General features: G+C 44.7%; 2 protein-coding genes across 6 annotated transcripts in view; one reads left to right on the forward strand and one right to left on the reverse strand.

Moving 5' to 3' along the window:
• LOC105008474 (mitochondrial import inner membrane translocase subunit TIM16) overlaps positions 1–12385 on the forward strand; it is a 164027-nt gene extending 151642 nt beyond the window's left edge. Inside the window, exons 23-30 of one of the 3 annotated variants that reach the window (XM_013135784.4) lie at positions 31–147; positions 364–499; positions 3308–3399; positions 4055–4144; positions 8316–8400; positions 8540–8676; positions 9192–9257; positions 10298–12385. In XM_013135784.4, the coding sequence (XP_012991238.2) occupies positions 31–147; positions 364–499; positions 3308–3399; positions 4055–4144; positions 8316–8400; positions 8540–8676; positions 9192–9257; positions 10298–10399 (825 nt within the window). In that variant the 3' untranslated portion in view covers positions 10400–12385. Of the gene's footprint in view, positions 1–30; positions 148–363; positions 500–3307; positions 3400–4054; positions 4145–4258; positions 6170–7580; positions 7720–8315; positions 8401–8539; positions 8677–9191; positions 9258–10297 lie in introns of those variants that run through there. The other 2 variants (XM_013135783.3, XM_010889433.5) reach the window with 2 other exon arrangements.
• Positions 12386–12916: 531 nt separating this feature from the next.
• Positions 12917–19602, reverse strand: part of glis2b (GLIS family zinc finger 2b) — a 49973-nt gene continuing 43287 nt past the window's right edge. For all 3 annotated transcript variants that reach the window (XM_010889434.5, XM_020050938.3, XM_010889435.5), the window contains one exon: positions 12917–19599. In XM_010889434.5, coding sequence (XP_010887736.1) covers positions 18806–19599 — 794 coding nt within the window. In that variant the 3' untranslated portion in view covers positions 12917–18805. The remainder of the gene's footprint in view (positions 19600–19602) is intronic.

Here is a 19602-nt window from a genome sequence, read left to right on the forward strand (position 1 = left end):
AGAATATCTGCGTGAACTTCCTGTGTTTAGGGCTTGGCCTTCCTGCCGAAGACCGAGTGTGACGTGCGAGACGTGGAGGTGGCCAGGGGTCTGAGGCTCAGTAAGACCTCCATAGAGCCAGTGGCATTCAAAGTCCCCCGCATCAGAGTGAGTCATGTTGCAATAGCGCCATCTAGTGTACATATATAATTGGAACAAGTTCCTGGATTTGCAGGCGTCCGCAATGTGAGGGTACTGTACACTGAGTGTATGGGTCTTCAGCAGTCCATTAAGACTATTAAAAACCACTTTTCAAAACGTAACATTAAATGTAAGTAATTATTGACCTGCTTGTCTGCCCCCTTCCTCTCCATGGGTCCTCAGAAAGAGTTCTTCCAGGACGATGTGTACCCTGAAACGGCTGTGTGGTGGGAGTCCTCTCTGACAGCGTCCGCCTGGCTGGCTGGCTCTGACGGGAAGTACCGCCACATCAGCCTCAAGCCCAAAGACATGACCCCAGGTAATGGTTCTACACTCTGCTCAGCCCAGGCACATAGAGCACCAGTAGCCAGGTCATGAAGTAATGTACTGAAGTGATTGGCATTATTGTTAGATCACAATTCTGAGACACCTATGATGTAAGCAGTGTCTCCGTGACTGTTACACAGGTGTTTACCCCATTTAATGGTGACCTGAGATCTACTTCCAGTCAGTCCCATCTAAAACATTGCTAAGTAATCGGTCCAGTGTAGCTCACTTGGTTAGAGCTTAGCATATGCAGTGCCAGTGTTTTGGGTTGAATTCCCACTGGGAGTACAAAGGAAGTACAAAAAATAATGAGCATTTGTATGCTTACAGTCTAGACCCAGTTGTTAGTTTGATTATATCTATATTTTTATAGAACTTTAGGATTAATGGACTTTGCTACTGGATTGCATCTCTAGCAACGAAAACATGAAACGGCATCAATTAATTTAATGGTTGCTCATGTTGTTTTTTGTTTCTTTTTGAATAAAGGAATGTACAAGATAAAGTAACAAGATCCATTAAAAGTATAAAAATCCTAAATTCTCCTGAGAAAGTAAGCTAACGAAAAAAGGAAATAAACGTTGAAGAAATTACGACTCTAGATTAAATCATGACCATAACCATAGGTGAGAGTAGGAACGTAGATTGACCGGTAAATCGAGAGCTTTGCCTTGCGGCTCAGCTCTTTCTTCACCACGACAGACCGATACATCGACCGCATTACTGCAGAAGCTGCACCGATCCGTCTGTCAATCTCCCGTTCCATCCTTCCCTCACTCGTGAACAAGACCCCTAGATACTTAAACTCCTCCACTTGAGGCAGGAACTCTCCACCAACCTGAAGTGGGCAAGCCACCCTTTTCCGACTGAGGACCATGGCCTCAGGAGGTACTGATTTTCATCCCAACCGCTTCACACCCGGCTGCAAACCATCCCAGTGCATGCTGAAGCTCCTGGCTTGAAGGGGCCAACACGACAACATCATCCGCAAAGAGCAGAGACGAAATCGTGTGGTCCCCAAACCTGACACCGTCCGGCCCCTGGCTGCGCCTAGAAATTCTGTCCATAAAAATTACAAACAGAACCGGCGACAAAGGGCAGCCCTGCCGGAGTCCAACATGCACTGGGAACAAGTCTGACTTACTGCCGGCAATGCGAACCAAGCTCCTGCTTCGGTCGTACAGGGACCTGACAACCCTTAGCAAAGGACCCAGGACCCCATATTCCCATATTCCATATGCCTTGCCACCGAGGAGTTGCTTGACTACCTCAGTGACTTCAGCCCGGGTGATGGATGAGTCCACATCTGAGCCCTCAGCCTCTGCTTCCTCAATGGAAGACGTGACGGCGGGATTGAGGAGATCCTTAAAGTACTCCTTCCACCGCCCGACGACATCCCCAGTTGAGGTCAACAGCTGCCCACCTCCACTGTAAACAGCATTGGTAGGGCACTGTTTCCCTCTCCTGAGGCGCCGGACGGTTTGCCAGAATCCCTTCGAGGCCAGCCGATAGTCCTTCTCCATGGCCTCACCGAACTCCTCCCAGGCCCGAGATTTTGCCTCCACAACCACCCGGGCTGCAGTCCGCTTGGCCTGCTGGTACCCGTCAGCTGCCTCAGGAGTCCCACAAGACAACCAGGCCTGATAGTACTCCTTCTTAAAGCTTGACGGCATCCCTTACTTCCAGTGTCCACCACCGGTTTCGGGGATTGCCGCCTCGACAGGCACCGGAGACCTTACGGCCACAGCTCCGAGCGGCCGCTTCGACAATGGAGGTGGAGAACATGGTCCACTTGGACTCAATATCTCCAGCCTCCCTCGGGATCCAGTCGAAGCTCTGCCGGAGGTGGGAGTTAAAGATCTCTCTGACAGGAGACTCGGCCAGACGTTCCCAGCAGACCCTTATAATACGCTTGGGTCTGCCGAGTCTGTCCAGCTTCCTCCCCCGCCATCAGATCCAACTCACCACCAGGTGGTGATCAGTTGACAGCTCCGCCCCCTCTTCACCCGAGTGTCCAAGACATTAAATCGCCCCTCTCGATTTACCGGTCAATCTACGTTCCTACTCTCACCTATGGTCATGAGCTTTGGGTCATGACCGAAAGGACAAGATCCCGGATACAGGCGGCTGAAATGAGCTTTCTCCGCAGGGTGGCTGGGCAATCCCTTAGAGATAGGGTGAGAAGCTCGGTCACCCGGGAGGAGCTCAGAGTAGAGCCGCTGCTCCTCCACATCGAGAGGGGTCAGCTGAGATGGCTTGGGCATCTGTTCCGGATGCCTCCGTGATGCCTTTCCGGGAAGGTGTTCCGGGCCCGTCCCACCGGGAGGAGACCCCGGGGAAGACCTAGGACACGCTGGAGGGACTATGTCTCCCGGCTGGCCTGGGAACGCCTCGGTGTCCCCCCGGAAGAGCTAGAGGAAGTGTCTAGGGAGAGGGAAGTCTGGGCATCGCTGCTTAGACTGCTGCCCCCACGACCCGGCCCCGGATAAGTGGAAGAAGATGGAAGGATGGATTAAATCAAATACTGTGATTGTTAGATATTTCTCCCTTAGCCTTTCTGTCCATTATAACATGTTTTTGGTCTGCAGTGGAAGTGGCCGTTGCTTTAATTCCAAAAAGTGACAGAAGTGCCAGTGTGGGAGTTCACTTTACCAGAGATTATTTCCACACAGAAAACAAATGCTGGACCAACAACCTGTTTGGCCTAGCCTTCACCTGATAATGTGACGGCTCAGCGCCTTGTGTTTCAGCCTTCTCAGGAGGCCCGTCTCAGTTTCACCATTTCTGTCTGTCCTCTCAGTGAGTGAGGCGCCTAAGGAGGTCCAAGTCAGAAAGTACCTCCCTTCTTCCCACTACCTGGAGGAGAAGACCGATGAGCAGAAGAAAGACGAGGTGTGTCCGCGTGCTGGCGCCTAAGGATGTGTCCCTAGGAGGACTGTATGTCTGTGCGTCTATAGATGTGTCTGTGTTTGATAGCTCAGGGTTCTGGTTAAGTGTAACGGTTTAGTAAAACACAGATGAATTACCAATGAAAGGAAAAAACAACATTACGTGTCTCAGTAGGGCATTGGGCCACCCCGAGACACCAGAACAGCTTCAATGCATAGATTCTACGAGTCTCTACAACCCAGCCAGAGGGATGGAACGCCATTCTTCTGAAAGAGATTCCCTTATTTGGTGTTCTGATGATGGGTTGAGAGCACGGACACTTAGATCCCTTGATCCTAAATCGATTTGGAGCATTTTCACGCCACAGAGCATGAGTGGTAGTTAATGGTGTCCTGCAGGGCACCTGTATGGAAGCATCTGCTGTTTGTTAATGTCACTCCACTCATTTATTCAGGTTTTTCCTTTAATTTGTCCCCCTTCTGTATATATGTGTGTGAGTATTACCCAAAGCCCACAGTGAACAAGTAGAGTTGAATAATGAGAAGCTGAAGGAGAAGCTGTCTAGCTCTTATGGTTATCAGACAATGTATCTCGTCAGCTTACGCATGCCCAGAACTAGCACTTAGCAGTGGGTGACTGTGGTGTTCCTGTGCTGCAGCTGCTGAGTGCCATGATAGGCAAGTTGGGGAACATGGAGGAGAACCCTCTACCACAGGAGTCCTTCCAGGGCGTCGACGAGGACGAGTGGGTAAGGGAACCTTTGAGTCACACCCACGCAAACTGCTGAGCCCTTGAACACACACACACACACACACAAACACACACACACACACACACTTACCCATACTTTTATGTATTTCAGGATGACTAGGCTGTGTGTTGCCTTGTGAACCAGTCAGAGAGCCAGTTCCCAAAGACTCTGCTGGACTGAATCTTGCCATTCCTGTGTGCCAACTGTTTATGACATCTCTCAAACACCTAGCATATTACCTCCTTTTGGGTTGCACAATTCTGGCAACTTTTCGTTTTCTCCAGAAATAACTCTTGGTTTTCCTGCTTATTTCCCTGGGGATTTTGACAAAAGTGGCCAAACTTTTGCGACCCTACCTCTCTTATACCCATATCATCCTCTCTGACTGAGATGTTGCCTCTCGCCATTGACGGATTCAGTATCAGATAGGTTTTCCCCAGAGTAGTATAACGGTTATGGCTATTAGATGTTGGGCATCTGCTCCTAGATCTGTGGTGAAAGGCAGCTTTTCCTTTTTGTTACCTTTGACCCCTACAGTGTAATTGTGCTGTAAGTTGCTCCCATTCCTCCTTGGTTAGAGAGTAATCTGTACCCACTGAATGGACACCTGTGTGTTTGCATGTCTCCACAACTAACCTTACACCTTTGTCTACCGAACAAGGGACCACAGCTTGCTTTCCCGTGGGCTAATATAAACCCTACTCTGTAACCTTTTAAATATAGTATGTGAAACTCAAAACACAGGCTCTTCAATACATTTTCTATAGTCTTCCCTTTTCACCATCTCCTATGCATTCCTATACAGACACACACCTACCTAAACACACCTCAACCTCAACCACTGTAACTGGATATCCAAGTCTTACCTCCAGCTCCCTCAGGCTGCGGATGTTACTGCTTGTTTTCCTTAAAAAGCACACAGATAAACATCCCAGACATGGTAGAACAGGGTACATTTACAGTATTGTGTTGTTGTTTAGATTAATTTAGTGGCCAGTGAGAAAGACGATGATAGCTGGTAGACTGGTACCACAGCTATGTCATGGTCATTTGAAGCCTGATTGTTGACAGCCAGCCGATAGACAGGACTTGTTTACTACGAAAGCTGATCTTGGGAGATCCTTTAAAGCATTCGGAATGTGCTTCTTTTGGGGGGACTCTTAAATGTGGGTGGTGTTTGTACAGGTGGGTGGTTGTCATGTTTTGAAAAGCTGAAACATCTATGAGATTTCTAGGAGTGTCTCTTTGAGGTTGAAATATGATGCAGAGCGGTATTTGTTTCTTTTTTGATAGAATGTAAAACTGGAAACTCTGTACCTCAGACATTTAAAGGTATACTTTGCAAAATGATATTGCCGCAAAAGGGAATCGTAGGTATTGAGATGCAAGATCCAAGACTTCCGTCTCATAGAGAGACACACAGTGCCCGTGCATAGCCCAGGGACTAAAACAATGATGAAGTTGTGCATTGCGGTTAAACAGTTGGGGAAATTGACTGATGTCATTTCACTGAGTCTACCTTTAAGATTTTGTCCTAAGACTGTTATTCAAGCATTCCTGGCTAAAGGAGATCATTATTTTATTCTATGTTCATTTAATTCTGTAATAAACAATTATTCTCTTTTTTTCGGGACTTACAGTATTAATGGTACAATCACCATGGTCAGCTATCCAATCAGGGCTAATCCAGCATTACTGTTACTAGGCTAATCCAAGTCTGATCAAACCAATCGCGTTGTTTACAATGATAGAAAGACTGAATACAAAACCACCAACCAACATTGCATGGTAGTCAGTTTGCACCCATCCATGATTTGACTCTAGTGCCTAGATATAGTTGGTGTCTGTGACAGTGTATCATGCGTTTTGTGCCTGCAATCTCTTTAATGTCTTTGGGATATTATCACTCCTGCTAGTTAATACTTTGAATAATGCATTTTTGTTCTTTCTGTCCATTTTATGAATACAGTTTTGTGAGAATGTTCATGCTGCCTTGCAATAAACAACTTTTTGAATCTCTCACGTATGCCATTCCTTTGTTCGTAATACAAATCACTTGAAATGTACACACATTTACAAATAACCACAATTTTACTTGGTTAAATAATGTGGATAGTCTTAGACAACGTTCAGTGCCTTTCGGGAATTATTGTCCCCCTTGGTAAAGATTACCAAAATCGTACAGTTCAAATATAAGTGAAGTATAATCTTTAATTGTAAAATTGTTCCAACTAAAAAAAAAAGTGAAAGCTCTAAAGAAAAAGTTAGTATTCAATGGCTGACCTGGTACAGGGCACAGTGTCTCAGAAATGTCACCTTGGTGGGAGAGTGGCACACAAAAATGCAACTCACATCAAATCTCAGCTGTAGTTAGCCAGAAGTCATGTGAGAGACTCTGAGACCAAGTAGAAGAAGATTCTATGGTCTGATGAGACCAAATAGAGTTTTCTTGTGTTATTTTAGGCACAAGCTTTACACTGCTCATCATCCTGAGAACACCATCCCTTCCATGAAGCGTGTTGGTGGTAGCATCATGCAGGTCCCACTGGCAGTGACTGGGGGACTGGTCAGGATTGACGTATGGAAGAACGAGAAATTATGTTTTACTGATGCACCCCATCAATTCCTACCAACTGAATGGATTGACTAGGAAGAATGGGAGAAACTGTTGCAATCCAGGTCTGCAAAGCAGCTAGAGGCAAACCTTAGAAGAGAAGCCGTGATCACTTCCAAAGGCTCTTCTGCAGGTCGGAGTATTTTTCTACATGAGCTATTTCCGTTTTCGATTTTTAATATATTGACATAAACTTCAAAAAATTGTCATGTGGTATTGTGTGTAGATTTATGGATAAAAATAATTAAAAATGAAGACACAACAAAACGTGGAGAAAGTGAAAGGGTCTGAATACTTTCAATACTTCTTTCAAATACAAACTTTTCTCTCCACAGCCGGTCAGTCCTGTTTCCCTTTCCCACTCATCTTAATCACATCTCCCCTCCCTAGTCCAATGTGATTGTCTCAACCCCTCCCAAACTTATCTGATTGGCTACTTAAACAGTTCAGAGTTCACCTTTACAGTTCACATGCACAGGAGGGAAAAACAATTAAGGGCATGTCAGTAATTGAAACCACAGTCTATAATGACAGAAATTTGTCTCTGCCCTCCACATTAACACATTAAACAAACGTCAGTGTTTAATGCAGTACACGTTCAACATTAATGCAATTGCAAAGGCCATAATTAAAACATGTTTTGAGGGTGTTATACTGATCTTAAAGAAAATTGAGTGTTACTAAACAATATTATTTCAAGATGGTGAGCGGCACACTGTAAATGGGTGCAGTTTAAACATCCATCCACTAGTAGCCGGTATTTTAAAATAGTCAGCGAGCTAACGTGTGGATCTTTCTCAAGCTCGAATATCTTTGTTTCGAATTTGAACCTTGAACTTTCAACTGTCCGCGACCTTGGTGGTGTACATGTGAAAGCGCCGTGCGCCTATGTATTATGTGGCCTCTTGTTTTGTATTATACATAATCGGAAAGAAGACAGACGTGGATAAATAAAATGGTGAGATATATTGTTGTCCTTGGCTGTGTTATGTTGAGGGAATTTGTGGACGCGTGACGCTGGTTGTCCTTCGCTCAACTCAGTAGGCATAACCAGTTGACATTAGCATACTGCCCATTTTTGGATGTCAACTTATGTAACCATGTATGATTTTTCGTTGTTGCCTTATTACATTTTTTAGATAGGAAGGTGGCTCATTGTGATTTTGAAGCAAACGGTTAAATGCGCTCTCTTCTGAATTGTGTCTAACTGCTGCTTGTTACTGGTGCACGTGCATTAAACCAGTTAGTCAACATTTGGCCGGTCGCTCGTAATAATATGAAATACGTTTGACTTACTGCAAATCGGTATGTATGCCCATGTCTTGTTCACATTGTTGACTGTTTTCTCTTTTACTTGAAAGTAACCTGGTCTAAATGCTAAGATACGTTGGAGATAAATATGGGGAACTGGCATTTGGTTTATATCAGTCGCCATTCGTTCTTTAGGTCATCGGACAGTTCTGATCTAGTGCTAGAAGGGCCTTCTTGGTCCAGACCAGACAGTAACGTTCTGTGTACATAAGGTATATTGTTCTCACTCTTGTTTTTGTGTAGGCAAGATATCTTGCACAGATCATTGTAATGGGCACGCAGGTGGTAGGACGGGCGTTTGCGCGTGCGTTGCGCCAAGAATATGCAGGTATGTTCCTCATCAGTGAAAACATGAATGTGAACAAGTAGTCTCTTGGAACGCACGTCTCTCACTCTCAGGCTTACCGACTGTATGTTAGCTATTTTCTTTTGCTTCAGAAGTTTATCAATCCTTTCAATGTCTGTAGCCAGTCAAGCTGCAGCGGAGGCCAGGGGCCGTGCTGGCCAGCAGTCGGCAGCAACCTCCAGTATCACTGGGATGAGCTTACAGGAGGCACAGCAGATCCTCAATGTCTCCACTCTCAGCCCTGAGGAGATCCAAGCGGTAAACACCCACCTACATGCACATTGTAGAGAAGGCACCATTAATGCCGAACAATATAGAGGTTTTGGAGCAACATTCTGCCATCCAGATTATGTCTTTTTCTGGAAAGGCCTTGCTTATTTCAACAAGACCATGCCAAACCACATTCTGCCCATATTACAACAGCATGGCACTAGAGTAAAAGAGTCCAAGTGCTAAACTGGCCTGCATGCAGTTCAGACATGTCACCCATTGAAAACCTTTGATGTGTTATGAAAAGAAAATATGACAAAGGAGACCTCGAACTGTTGAGCAGCTGAAATCAAGCAAGAATGGGTATACATGTCACTTTAAAAACAGCAACAATGGGTCTCCTCAGTTCCCAAACGCTCACAGAGTATTGTTAAAAGAAAAGGTGATGCAACACAGTGATGAACATGCACCTTATTCGCATTTTACGCAGCATCCAAACTTTTTTGGAAACTGGGGTTGTATAACAAATCGGTCGTCGATTCTATTTATGTTTCTGTCTCTAGAAATACGAGCACCTTTTTAAAGTCAATGACAAGACGGCGGGTGGCTCCTTCTATCTACAGTCAAAGGTGAGGATAATTGTTTTATATCGTGCCTTCTCTATGCCAGTCAAAGGTGAGGGTAATTGTTTTATATCGTGCCTTCTCTATGCCAGTCAAAGGTGAGGGTAATTGTTTTATATTGTGCCTTCTCTATGCCAGTCAGTGCTTACTAGAGGCAGAGAAAAAGAGCCATTCCTTCTTTCCTTCCCTTCTGTAAACACCTGTATTAAACTATCAAGTGGGAGGTGTGTAACGTTTTAGCTTTGTGTGCTGTGCTACGGGCAACCTGCAATTAGTGTGACGCTGGATGGTGAAGACACAGTAGTATTCCAATATGAAGGCCAATGAAAATGTGCAAATTGGTTTAAAATAACAACAACACTGTCCCTATTTTTTAACACTACTATTCTAAACTAAATTAATGTGGTTGGGTAGATGGAAAAAATTGTTGCGGAAAATTCCACCACGCCACAGTTTTTCCGGTCAGCCCTGTTTGGGTTTTATGCCCACTGTTTTTGCTCCTATTCCAATTGCTCGTCCACTGTACTCAATTCAAGCCTCAAAGCAACTCCTAGCAGGCTTGGAAGAGTCAAATGGAGACTGCTTGTTCTGCTTCTTTTATTACACTGCTTGCATAACCAGCACCTGCCATCATCTACATTACCATTAAGCTTGCAGTCTCTCAGCCCTTACGGAAATTGTTGTCAAGCCTACCTTATCTGACACCATCCCAGGACAGTGCTGAATCATTTTGCAATACCAGATGTAAAGCCCCTGGGATTTGAGTGTCATAAATTAGATGCGATTATACCGGCGCTTGTCAAAATATTGATTTGTTACCAATCACTTTAAAATATGGGTGCGTAGGTTACTGGACTGCACCTTTAAGGCTTGCTAAGAGCTTTGTGCCAATCTTGCTCAGGCTTGCACAGAGCCAGCGTGATAATTGAATTTAGTATAATGATATTGGCTAGTCGCAACAAGTCCGAGAAGCAGAGGGACTGCATGCAAGCTGTCATTGTACTAATACACAGCCTCACGCCTGTCCCATGTGTGTCTTTTTCAAGGTGGTGCGAGCAAAGGAGCGTCTAGAGGAGGAGCTCTGTATTCAGTCACAGGACGATAAACCCAAACCCCCGCCAGAACAGAAGCAGACTGCAGGAACATGAACACCCCTCCACACCCAACCTACCCAATCCACTGTAAATTATATCCCCATTGAATGCCTTGTCCTTTTGCAATCGATGTCTCTGTTTATGGTTCTGTGAAACATCAGGCTTGTCCTCAATAGGCACCAAACAGAAGCAGGCAGCCCAATAGGATCTTTCTTCTCAGTCATTCTCCAGAGTCCAGTCAGTTTTTTCACCATCAGATCATTTTTAGAGCTGATTTGATTCATAGTGACTAGAAAGGGAGTCCTCTGAATTGGGCCCATTTAGTATTTGACAATGTAAACGCAAATGCTCATTCATGTTGTCACCTTAGACTTTTTACTGGAAGAAAGCCCTTTTCTAGCGTGGAAGTACTCTATCTAATTCAAAATGCCACTGTGTGGTTCATGACAGTGAGAGCCTTTAGCTGAGGTACTGGTCTCTGAGTTTAGGCCTCAAAATAAAACATGCCTCACTAACAGCTAAATGTTTTTGTTTTTTAATTTGTTGAAATTCAAATGTCATGTATTTATGAGAATCTGAATGTTGTTTCCTACTACCAATCAGCCACTCTGCAATAAATACATTTTTATATTATTTTTATTGCAGAAAGGCCATTTGGCAATGAACCAGTACTCTAGAGAAAATACGTTATCTAAAGTACTATGAAAGGTACAATGGCAAGTATCGTATAGTATTGTTATTACCTGTGGTGAACGGTTGTTTATCAAAGCAAAGATATTGTCACATTATCCCAAATAAATGTATGTACTGTAAGCGCATAGTTATTCATAGTTAATGTTCTGTGTATATAACCACTATCTGCTCAAGCTCTTATTTTTTTTGTGTGTGGTTGATTAAGGAAGGAGGTGTACTAGAACTGTGTCCATTGCAGAGCTGGATAATGAGTGTCTTTAATTTTGTGGGTGTCATCTCTGCCATTGATTTGTGCGCATGGGTCTGGCAATATCAAAGCCTTCTACACCCTCTCATCTGGGACTCCCATCCGTTCCATGTATTTGATCTGTTCCAGAGTTGGCTTACCTTGAAAACCAGTTGTCTGTCCGGGCCTGCATCAAAATTGGTGAATGTTTGGGCTGGGAGTCCTTCTAGTGAAGGTGGACTTTTTTTGTTAACTGTTATTTTTACCATTTTAGTGTGCTAAGAACTTTCTTATTTACATCTGTGATACTGTCTTGTTGAGAGACAGAATTATTGTCATTTTGCTGGCCCAAAGCTCTTGACCACTATGCTGCACTGCTGATTCAGTACCTCTGTCCTACATCATTTATTGACTACAACATTCTGGGGTTATGAGTCCTCTTCAAATGTTTCCCCATTTTAACTGTCCTCATCATGTTTTGTGTTGGCTTACATTGCTTCACCAAGCTGGAGTTGTCCACCATCTTAGAGCAATTACCAGAAGGTACTATCCAATAGTCTACCAATGAAGAGATTGGAGAATACCCATAGAGATGGATAGAGGGTGATCTGGCCTTGGCCAGAGACTGGAATACCTCCTCACCCCGCACCTGCCACAGACTGCTTATTCTCTGCTGTTTCAAAAGGCTAATGGTTGTTGTGCCTATCCAACATGCCCTTGGCCAGGGTTAATTGTTTCCCATTGAAATTTTGCTGAGCAATTATAACATAAAATATACTTAGTATTTATTTTCTAGTGAGAGACATAGGGAATCAGATGGAGGAGACTGATGACTGGTAGAGATGGTACTGAACCCTGATCTTGCGGGGGGCTGCATAAGTACATGGAAATGCAAGGTTAAGCTGGACCATGGCTCTACACTATTTCAAATGTTTTAACATGAAATAACACAGTATGATCTTGTTGGGTTCGGGAGGGAACGTTTGTTTTAAGTGAAGCACACTGTTCTTATAATTCACGTCTTCTGCCAACTTCACACAGTTATGATAAAGTAGCTTTAGCTCTTCATAGTTGTAGTGGTTAAAAGTATTATCTACTAATAAAATAATTGTCAGACTGCAGTGCTGTAGTATTATGTAACTAGCCTCTATGGTTAGCCAGCTGTGTTAGCTAGTATTACTAGTTTAGCTAAGGGCATCACAGACAGTGAGTCTAGTGAGTGGCTGACTGCTACTAATCAGATAAAGATCACAAAGTTAAATAAAATGAAATGGAAGGTTACAACCATTATGGATGTTAAGCATTGTACTAGATTTAACTGAATTTAAGTTTTTGTCAGGGAACAACCAAACTAACAAATTATGTTATCATAGTTATGTGTGTTATACAAAATACATTTAAAAGCATACTTTTTTTATATATATAACTGAACAAAAACAATCTCAAATTAGGAATCACTTAGCACTAGAATGTGTTAATGTGGCTTCTCTTGTTAAAGAAATTAGTGGGCAAAACTAGTACATTTTGAAAAGGCAAATATGCACTTGTTTTTATGGAATTATCTCTAGACATTATAAAGGAGGTGTGATGCAACACTGTATGTGGAACCCCAAAAATATTGTCCAACAAAATTGTATCAAATCTGACAAACAATTTATTCCTTTTTTTCTCCATTGACATCGTTATCAATATCGTAATAAAATTCCTCTAAAACAGGAGCACACAGCTATGTTGTACCAATTGGAGACTTTTACAACTACAAATGATGCATGTTAAAGAACCTCAAAAACATGATCCCAGGAAAAAAATATATATTCATATATATTTCATTTTCATACTCATATATCTTCTATATTTTCACCTATAATAAAAGGCACTTGAAAAAAAATACTGACATTTAAAATATCTCACAAAATGTGCAAAAAAATAACTTGGATACAAGCCTGGTGTGGCTTTAGTCTTGCATTAACCCTTTGCGCACCATTGTGGCACTTCTGTCAATGCCTTGTAAGTGAAACTGACATAGCTAGCTGACACAATTTAGTGCCGGCGTCAAGCACTTGCTGTGTTTTGTTATTCACTATTTACATAGCTTAATTATGGATAAAATTCAATTAGATTTTTTATGAAACCCTTTAAGGAAAGTACCGCTTGTTTTCCAAATGAGAAGGATAGGGGGTGGACGGAGCAGGTTTTCAGGAATCCCGAAGATCATGATTCAAGACAGTTTTTAAAAGATTTCCATCCAACACTGAAGTTATTGCTACTGCTCTTGGTCCCCAAAAATAACAAATTAAACAACTATATTTACCCATTGAGAATGAATTGTCATTGTCATTTTCCAATTACAACTTTTGGCCATTTGCCTATCACTATAATATTAACACTCCTAGGTGGGACTTAAGTCCAGGTCACGGCACGACAAAATGCGACCAAAGGGTTAATAATTCAAACAGCTTATTTTTAATATTAAAAGATGTGGAACCTAGAATTGGTTCTGTGTCAAATTCAGCTTTCTCCGCACAGCAGCCTAGAACACTAGCCCGGCTCCAGATGCATTTGTGTAATTGTCATGAACAGGCAAGGCTGCACAAACAGATCTGAGATGGGCTACCAGAACACGCTGTCTCTGGCTTCAGTGAGCAAGAGACACTGGATGGGGTGGGGGGGTGTAGGCATAAAAGGATGGAGGGGATTGGTCGGGGGAGGACAGTCATGTCTGAGGATTCCACTGTTGCCAGGGAAACCTAGCCTACTTAACACCTGTTACGAGTGACGTCATCTGACTTGGACAGCACACAGTTAGTCCGACACTGAGGTGGTCCTACCATGCTGGCCTGAGGAGCCATGTAAAAAGCTGCCACTAAAGATGGATGGAACTGCAGCATTTCATTATCACACTATACAGCCTGGGATTCAGTTGTAGGTTGGTGGCCCTAATATCCGGCTGTCATGGCCATGCACACAAGCTTACTATATATGAGCCCTGAAGGCCTGTTTAAGAGCCCAGTGATGCAGCTGGTTCTATACTGAACCGGCTCAACCGGTATGGGCTGCCCAGCTATGTGGTGGAGAAGGTGCAGATTACTCAATTGTGTGAGCACAAGGCTCTGTGCGTGTGCGTGTGCGTACTAGCAGTGATTAAGAGTGGGGCTGAGGAATAAATAGAAATATGCAGTGAATCTGCGCAGCATAAATCCTCCCATGGTCTGCCAGAGATAGCACTGCAGCTTCTGTCGCAACATGGCACAGCGATTTACTCTGACCCACTCCTGAAAGATCCTGAAGCATATTTTGATAAAGAGGATTATACAATATATAATATACTGTATATATATTTTGTGTATGTGCATGCACATGGTGAAAAGCTTTGCGAGTAGTGAGTTTAGCCTTTTTGGTATGATTAAGGGGGTGGGGGTGGGGGGGGTTAGAGGGCAGACAGAGTTCAGTGGCCTAGTTTCGCTGCTGGCTGGCACTCGTGCGAGCCACTGCCACACATCGGGCAGGAAGGGGAGAAAGACGGGGCGGGCACTGACTTCAGAGACGAGAGGCCCGGGTGAGGGCGGCGTGGGCAGACGGAGGGACCCTCACGCCACAGACACGGCTAACCCTCTCCCTTCACTCCTCACACACACACTCTCACTAACACACACACCTCTGTTCATTCACTCCTCCATTCACTCCTCCATCCATCCAGCCTCACACTTCTCTCTAGGCAGCCACCATTTTAGATGCTCAGATTGTAGATTGTTCAGTTGATTTTGTCATGAGGTTTTCCTCATCTGCCTCGCCCAAGGTTTGTTTTTCAGGTCAGATGTTCGGTTCCATCTGTGGGATTGTTGTGTCTTGTCTATATAGCTGTTAGTTGTTGTGTCTTGTCTATATAGCTGTTAGTTGTTGTGTCTATTCTATATATCGCTGTTAGTTATGTCTAGTCTATATAGCTGTTAGTTGCTGTGTCTTTTCTATAGCTGTAGGTTGTTGTGTCTTGTCTATATCGCTGTTAGGCTGTAGGCCACCAGGGTCACTTAAATTCATGCCTTGGACTACATGGTAGCGTAGTGGACATGCTCTCTAGCGATTCAGCAATTGTTTAATAACTGTGATTGTTCCGACTGAGCACAATCATTTCAAAGAAATCATTTTTTTAATCTCACCATTGTGTGGTACCTTAATAATTTAAATAATATAAACAACTCTCACTGGGGCCGTCCTCATTAGGCACCAAACGGACTGACGGAAACAGGGACTGTTTTGATATGTCCTCTGCTCACACGTGCTCATTCCTGTTATCCATTACATACTGTTTTAAAACATTCAGTAGTGTTCCGTCATGACATGGACTGACTATCCCCCTTTCCAGCCCCCTCCCCCCACTTCCCAGTTCAGTTCAAGGAGAAAGCTGAGGTACAGCGCAGCCTTTGCAAGAAGCATGAAACAAATTGAGCAACTTCAACATCAGAAAATGTCTCGTCTGAACATCCATGACAACAAAACAAAATAAATGACTTACAAAAAATGCAATATTTGTGATTACTCTCCAAACAATGGACAGACCATCCTGGAAAATGGTTTTGTAAGATCCATAAAGAAAGAAGAGAGGTGAAGGGCTATGTATTTAAGTCTCTTCAGGGAATGTTCCTTGTGTTTAAGATGCTTCCCTCCTCCCCTCCTCTCACCTGCCCTCATATACCCCAGAAAGTGGTCCGCTCAACATTCTACATACATAATATCTCTTTTACGAGAGCACGGCAGGACCCAGGGTCCACAGAAAAAAGGTGTCCCTTTCAAGCCTGAGTGTAAATTTAGGGAAAACCAAGGAATGAAGATGAAGGCCAACATTCTTCCATTGCCACACATACTAAATGGCAGTAACCCTCTAATATTCGGGTGTTACAAATCCATGGGCGTGTAACTGTCTGCTAAGTGCAGTTACTGCATCAGTCCATGAGGACCTACATTGTTAAAAAAAATTTGGTGAACCAACCCCAGTTCTTAAGATGACTGAAGTTTGGCAAGTTCTACTGTCAGCCTGTTCCTCACTATGTAGCAGTAAAGTCTGATTCACACACTTTAGGGCCATGCAGAACAGAAAGAAGGCCTGGATCTGACACCATAGATGATGGTCCCTGAATGCGGAGTCACAGTGGGAATCAGCCTTCAGTGTATAACAGATCCATTCTAAAACGACACCTGACAACAAACTCCATGAGAACCCTGGCCTAGCATCTACAAAGCATCTCAGGAATCCTGTTAATCTGTTGTTGTTGTTGTTGTTGTTTTTTTTACTCCCAGCTTATAGTAGGTTTTAGGATAAAACACTGCCCAGAAGAATTTGGAGCAAGATCAAAAATCAAGTGACAAAAGTAAAATTTGTCACAACATTCTACTAGATTTTTGCCAAAAGTGACTGCAAATTCTTTTTTATTTACTGACCTCAGAAGTTAACCTAGCCAGGTGCAGAATTGCCCAATGTATTTCCAATGTAGGCATCTAACAACATGCCAGTGTGATATTGTAATCAAAACCGTAGGTCATGAGGTTCACTAACTATTATTATATATTATTATAATCTGATTATTTAATTAGCTCAGTGGTTACAAGGGTTTAGGCACACAAATTTAGCAGAGTGAAATGATCTTCCAACATGCAAGAGACAGCCTTGAATGTGTATGTGTTAACAGGTTGACCAAAAATAGAAATATCAAATAATTCCTCTGTTCCAACTCCCAAGGTAAAGGAATCACTGACTTAATTGCTGTGACTAATGAGGCTTCATGCAGTGCTTTTATTTTTACCCCAATGTGCAGGAAGACTACCAGTTTTCACTGAGTTGCTTTGTGGACATGGGTCCAGGTCCGATCAGGATGTTCTACTCCCGGGCCAGCCAGATGTTTTGAACAGCTGGTTATAAATACTGTGTGACTTAAACACTTGGCGTTTGTTCCTCATTACCCTCCTCACTGTGGCCATTCGAAGTGGAGTTGTTTGGGACAATAAAACATGATAAAGGACGTGGCCTGTAGAATGTGGCGGAGAGGCCGACTTGGTGTAGTGCTTCACCGTTCCACCAGGCGGTGCAAGACAACACCAATGTTAAGAAGAAAAAAAAGAGACAAAGTGAATATTGGTAATATGCTTGGTTATATTAAACCATTTGTCTGCTTCATAAGACCTTAGTTGCTCTGCACCCTCACACAAGCCCATAGTCAGCAAGCCTGCAACACACCGCCTTGTGGATTGGGACGGCCCACTTTCCTCACCCTCCCCGAACCGGGAAAAGATTGTCAAAAATAGTCAAAGTGCTAATGTTTATAGTTTCTGGTACATTTTAAGTGAGTCTTTAAGATGTTTAGCAGCAGTCGTGAGGTTACAACACTATAGCTGGTTACACTATCAGTGCTGTGGTTTAGAGACTGATTAAACGGGTGCTGTGCTTGTGTTCCTGTGGCTAGATGTTATTCTGAATGAAGTAAACATCGTCAAATGGCATGTGCGCATCTGCGGATGGCCCTCTGATTGACATACACTCTATCCAATAGAGCCTGCCCTACCGGATGGCCCTCTGATTGACATACACTCTATCCAATAGAGCCTGCCCTACCGGATGGCCCTCTGATTGACATACACTCTATCCAATAGAGCCTGCCCTACCAGATGGCCCTCTGATTGACATACACTCTATCCAATAGAGCCTGCCCTACCAGATGGCCCTCTGATTGACATACACTCTATCCAATAGAGCCTGCCCTACCAGATGGCCCTCTGATTGACATACACTCTATCCAATAGAGCCTGCCCTACCGGATGGCCCTCTGATTGACATACACTCTATCCAATAGAGCCTGCCCTACCAGATGGCCCTCTGATTGACATACACTCTATCCAATAGAGCCTGCCCTACCGTGCTAAGAGGGGTTGCACACTCTGCATTAATCTGTAACCTCGATCTAAGTCAGTTGGACATCACTTCCAGATGAAACAGGAAGTTTGTGTTTACAGCACCCTGTACGACGTAGTTCATGTAGCTTTTAAAGCAGCGGAATAGTATTGTGTGTTGCTAGCCCAGCGGCGAGCGCGTCCTACTGTTCCATTTGCGTGTCTACCTTGCTGCTGGGCCACAGAGCACACTATCAATAAGAACATTATAAATACATACCAAGGAAGCAGAGCTTGAGCAAGGACACAGAGCACATACCAAGACCATGAAAGAGGACCAAGGAAGAGAGAAACCGAGGCGGAGGGCCCCTGTTGCATTCTCTTTAGTCAAGTCATAAAATAGAAAGAAAACAGCATGATTGAAATGTGCTTTTCAAAGGAGTGTCTGTTGGTCCTACAATTTGCCGCTACCCAAGTGAAAAGACACCTCTTTTTTCTTGTCAGAGCCAATTCACGGAAGTGTGGAGTTTTAAAGTTTACTTTGTTTTTAACCTGTCTCTCTTTCAACTTTTCTCAGCTTCTCTCCGTGCAGCGGGCCAACCTCTGACCTCTGACCCCACCCTCTCCCACCCCTGAGCTCTTCCGGAATGTGTGTGTTTGTGTCAGTTGACCACAGCTGGCTTGAGCACCACTGTGCCAGGAGGGATGACCACCCAGGACAGGGGGTCGTGGGACGCCCCCGTGGAGAGGTTCAGCACCCCCCCGGAGTGCAGCTCGTCCTCCCCTTCCTCCCCCGCAGTTTTCCCCTTGCGCCGGTGGCCGTGGTGGTGGTGGGGCCTGCGTTCCAGCGAGGGCGAGCCCACGGATCCTCCCAGGGACACGGGCACCACAGCAGGGCTGAGCCCCAGGGCGGCGGAGGGGAAGGACGAGGACAGCCCCAGGGATGACTTGGTGGCCAGGCTCAGGGGAGAGCCACTGAAGGACAGGATGGAGGTGGGGGAAGGTGAACTGGGGCCCCCCAGCGCACTCAGATCCAGCGGACGTGGGCTGAGGGGACTCAGCGGGGACAGGGAGATGGACCCGCCCAGGCCCTGCAGGGCGTGGCCCCCGAGGAGAGAGGCAGCGGCACTAGGGATGATGATGTGGGCCCCGCTGAGGTAGCTCAGCTCTGACTCCCCCAGCTTGCCCCGCCCGCCGCCAATTCCCGCCACCGGCGGACCCCCCTTGAGCAGTGAGCCCAGTCCGCCCGGAGAGCTTTGCTCCTGGGCGACAAAGTGGCCGTGGGCCTTGATGTGCTTGCGGAGGGAGCTGGGGTCCGTGTAGCGCTTCAGGCATCCGGCCATCTTGCAATAGTAGGGCTTGTCGACGTAGTGGGTTCGCGTGTGCTTGAAGCGGTCACTGGAGTTGGAGTAGCGCTTGTTACACCCCTCGTATGGACAGATGTAGGGCTTCTCTCCTG

The sequence above is a fragment of the Esox lucius genome, chromosome 11 (genome assembly GCF_011004845.1).
Source record: "Esox lucius isolate fEsoLuc1 chromosome 11, fEsoLuc1.pri, whole genome shotgun sequence".
Classification (NCBI taxonomy): domain Eukaryota; kingdom Metazoa; phylum Chordata; class Actinopteri; order Esociformes; family Esocidae; genus Esox; species Esox lucius.